This window comes from Drosophila subobscura, chromosome O (assembly GCF_008121235.1).
Source record: "Drosophila subobscura isolate 14011-0131.10 chromosome O, UCBerk_Dsub_1.0, whole genome shotgun sequence".
Taxonomy (NCBI): domain Eukaryota; kingdom Metazoa; phylum Arthropoda; class Insecta; order Diptera; family Drosophilidae; genus Drosophila; species Drosophila subobscura.
The window spans coordinates 23,047,109-23,050,939 of NC_048533.1; the positions used below are offsets into that span (position 1 = coordinate 23,047,109).

A 3,831-nucleotide genomic window follows, 5' to 3' on the forward strand; every position below is an offset into this window, starting at 1 on the left:
TAGTTTATATTTTTTCAAGATAATTTTTATTTTTGTGTATACAATCGATTAGGCTTTTAAATATTATAATATAAACGCGTTTATGTCCATATGTCCATAGATAGATTAGCATATTCTGATTTCAATTATGTATTCCACCTCTGGCCCAGAACCTTAATGCTATGACCTTTGTTGTTGTTGATGAAACTGTTTAGATAATCGCCAGTCAGGCAGCCGTTCTTGCAGGCGCAGCCGAATATGTTGCAGGACCCACGTCCACAGAAGGTGCCCACCTGGGCCCGGCCATCGGCGCAGATTGTAATGGTGCAACTGTCCGATTTTCCATGTCCACCTACGCTCCCGCAGGCCTGTCCGCCGTCAACTGTGTAGGTGATTGTCAGCGAGGAGCGACAGCAATCGGCGCTCACTTCGCTGGCCAGGGCAAGCAGGCATCCAAAGCCCAGAAGGAAAACGATTGATGGTTTCATGGCTATCTCTAGACTTCAAGTGTTGTATGATCTTCACCTCTGTCCGGTATTTATACCAGCTAGCGCAAAACAAACTCAGATAACGGCAGCATTACTGCGGCTTTGTGAAATATAATTGTGCCAACATTTGCTTCTTGAGGTAATAGGAAAAATTACCGATAACAACAGCAATAAAATAAATACAGACGAGGACGTCAATATTTCTTGAGAAAAAGGCTTTCATGGCTTATTCTTAATCAACATCGAGTGTCATTTCCTACATGTGCAAATTATACACAATAATATGTATACTCTGAGTGTTCCGACCCGGCTTGCTGTAATTCTACCTAACTCGAGATAGACAATTTAAAATGCGAACTGTACTGGTACCCCCGGAAAGAAAACGAACATGGATTTTAGGAAATCAATTCTATGTTTTATATAATTAATGTTCATTCATTTACTCATTTATTTATGTTATTTTGTTTTTTTCTTCCAGAATTTCCGAACATTCAGCCATTGAAGAAGCATTCAACAACTCGTATTCCCACCAGCGCGCTGCAGCGATTCCATACAGCTCTGTGTTTGAACAGTCACTTTGAATTGCACTGTCCGTACTGAAATTACTGCGGGCCAACGAGATTCACAGTCAAACGAAAGGAAATTCCAGTTTAAGTTTTTCACCAGGCGCACAGCGGCACACAGCACGCATGGCACATTCCTAAGCCAAACACTCCAAAAAGCGAAAGTATTTGCATGTGTTGGTGTTCGAGTGTGTGTCTGTGTGAGGGGTGTGTTCGCTTGACATTGTCACATATTGCTTTAGGGGTGGGTTTTGTGCCATTGACGTGGCTGCTATGGTTCCCAGTACTGGCAGAGTACATTAGACTATTGGAAATTAATCAGAAGCTATAAGAGTTAACGACCTCAGCATATGTTTATTCCAGATCGGCAATGCGGATTCAGCTCGAAATCAAATGGGTTATACTTACATACATAAATATTTCTTTAATCCCCTACAAGGAATCTGTTTTCTGAGCTTGTACAGGGTATCGCATTATCATGACACTCAAGGGAGTATCTCTCCACTGTATACATCGACTACGCCCAAGTGGGTGGGCCACAGCCCACATCAAACCACTGCGTCATACAGAGCGTTTCAATTAGCGAGTGCGGGCATTGGGTGGGTCCAAAACTGTACCGAATGGTACCCGACTGGTTCTTTGTGTTTTTTGCCAAGAACCCGGGCAAGAACCTCTGCAGCAGCAGCACCAGCAGCAGCAGCACATTAAAAGCGACAGATACGGACACGTGTCCATCAGCGGTTTTAACCCTTCTTAAGGTAACGCCCAAGGATGACCAGGCGAACAGGATTGTCGGCAGGCAAACACTGCCAGATGCGCACCCACTGCGCATGTCCCTGACGGCAGGCGGTCCGCTCCGCAAACTAGGGCGGATCTACGGGGCGGAGTATAACCGTACTATCGCACGGCCGATTGCCTGCTGCCCGCCCACCAGCTGGGCCGGGTTTGACGTTACCACTGACGTGGCTGGGCCTGCGTCGAGGCCATTACATAACGCTAACAGGCGAGAGCAGTGCGGCTGGCACACCCAAAACCGGTTAACATTTACGTCGTAACTAGGAGCAACCTTAGTGTATCAGGCGCCCAGAACAGCCCAACAAAGGGCGCATTACTACGTCTTTACATTGCTGCTACTGCCACTGCCACTGCCGCCGATGTGGCGGTGGTGGTTTTCTCCTCTCCCCTTTCGATTAGGGGTTGGTTCATCAAGTGTGCGCGACGGCTCGGCCTCAAGGTCGCCGCTCACACAATACTCACTCTGCTCTCTCTTGCATGCAGGAGCACGGGCTGGAGCAGGAGCGCACTTATGGGCACGCTTACGCTTAGGCGGCCGTGTCTTGTCTCGTTCTTGTATGCGTGCCACAGCATCGCACACTGCGGCATCCCCTGCTGCATGTGTAGGCCGAAGACACGTGTATTGTCCGTCACATACTCGTACACATTCTTTCATGGTAGATTTCGCACCAGGCGAACATAATGTGCGCCAGTGTTCCTGAGGGTTCGCTTCTCAGCATAATATCCCGATACGCACAGTTGCCCATGTGTGTGCGGGGCTAATGGAATTAGTGTGCGTGTTCGAGATACGCACACATATGCGCGCATGTGTGTGTGTGTGTTGCGAGGAGAGTGTTGCGTGATTCTTTGTTTTGCAAGGGGGTGGTTCTGGGCTGTGGGTTGGGTGGTTGTTTACCCTTAGAAATGCAAAAGCTTAACTGAAACGCTTTTTGGGCGAAACAAAAGCTCTGCGAGGTTCGTGGCAAGGATAATGGAAATCACAGCTAAATAAAGGATTCTTCTAATCAAAGATCTTTGGAAATAAACAATCGAGATTCGATTTTAACATCTCCAAAAACTTTTTAAATAGCCGAAAAAGTAATTTAAAAATATATTTATTTACCTATTTTGTAACATCTCTCTTCACTTTCTGACAAGAGTAAGTGCCAAGTTTTCTCTTTAGTCGATAGAATTATTTTGCTTTATAGTCTGAATAAATACTCTACTCAGCGCTATGGGTTTTAGCACTCTCCGTCCGCAAACCAGTTTGTTTTGGTCGCTTTTGCTTGTATCTCAATTACTTTTAAACAACCTAATATCCACTTCGATTAGAGCTATTCCGTTTGCTTGCCTTATCAAGCTCAATAATATTAGCCATTTGTTAAATTGTTTGCACGATAAGCGTCCGAAACATCAACTTTTCAATGGCAAACAGCACAGAACCGAACAGAACAAGGCAAACAAGGACAATTGTGTGCCGGCCAACACTTTAAACAAAAAGGGCAGGCCGAAATAGAAAGGAGAGCCAAGGCAGGGTCCTGGACAATGACAATGACAACGACAATGATGATGATGGCACTTGTCATTGTGTGTGATGTTGCTACTTAAAATTGCTTTTATATCCATCCACACTCACATATATTTGTATGACTGTATCTGCCACTGAGAATCGCACAAAGCACAAAGCGAGAACAGCGGGAAGACAACTTCATAGGTAGCTGCTTGCCAGCTACCAAGTTGTCATTGCGTGTTTGCAACAAACTGGCGACAAAGCTTATCTCAGATGGACACACACAAAGAGTCGCAGTCGGAGTCAGCCCAGCCACTCTTTGAGTCGAAGAATGACAAAAGGGATGGACTCGAGGCATTCGAACGGAGGATGGAAGAGATGGGATCTCGCAGTCCACTCGAACAGCTGGTTCCATTTGATAGTTTCGTAATTAAACCCGGCAAGTGGCTCTTAAGTGAACAGGAGGAAGATCTGTCTACTGCAAGTCATAAATTTGATTGTCGTTTGCACAGGGCTG

General features: G+C 45.7%; 1 protein-coding gene across 1 annotated transcript; it reads right to left on the reverse strand.

The window, feature by feature from the left end:
• LOC117896747 (protein Diedel) lies at positions 1-502 on the reverse strand. The gene has a single exon (XM_034805213.1). The coding sequence runs from the start codon at positions 465-467 to the stop codon at positions 126-128; it is 342 nt and encodes a 113-aa protein (XP_034661104.1). The 5' UTR covers positions 468-502; the 3' UTR covers positions 1-125.
• Between the last annotated feature and the right edge of the window lie 3,329 nt (positions 503-3,831).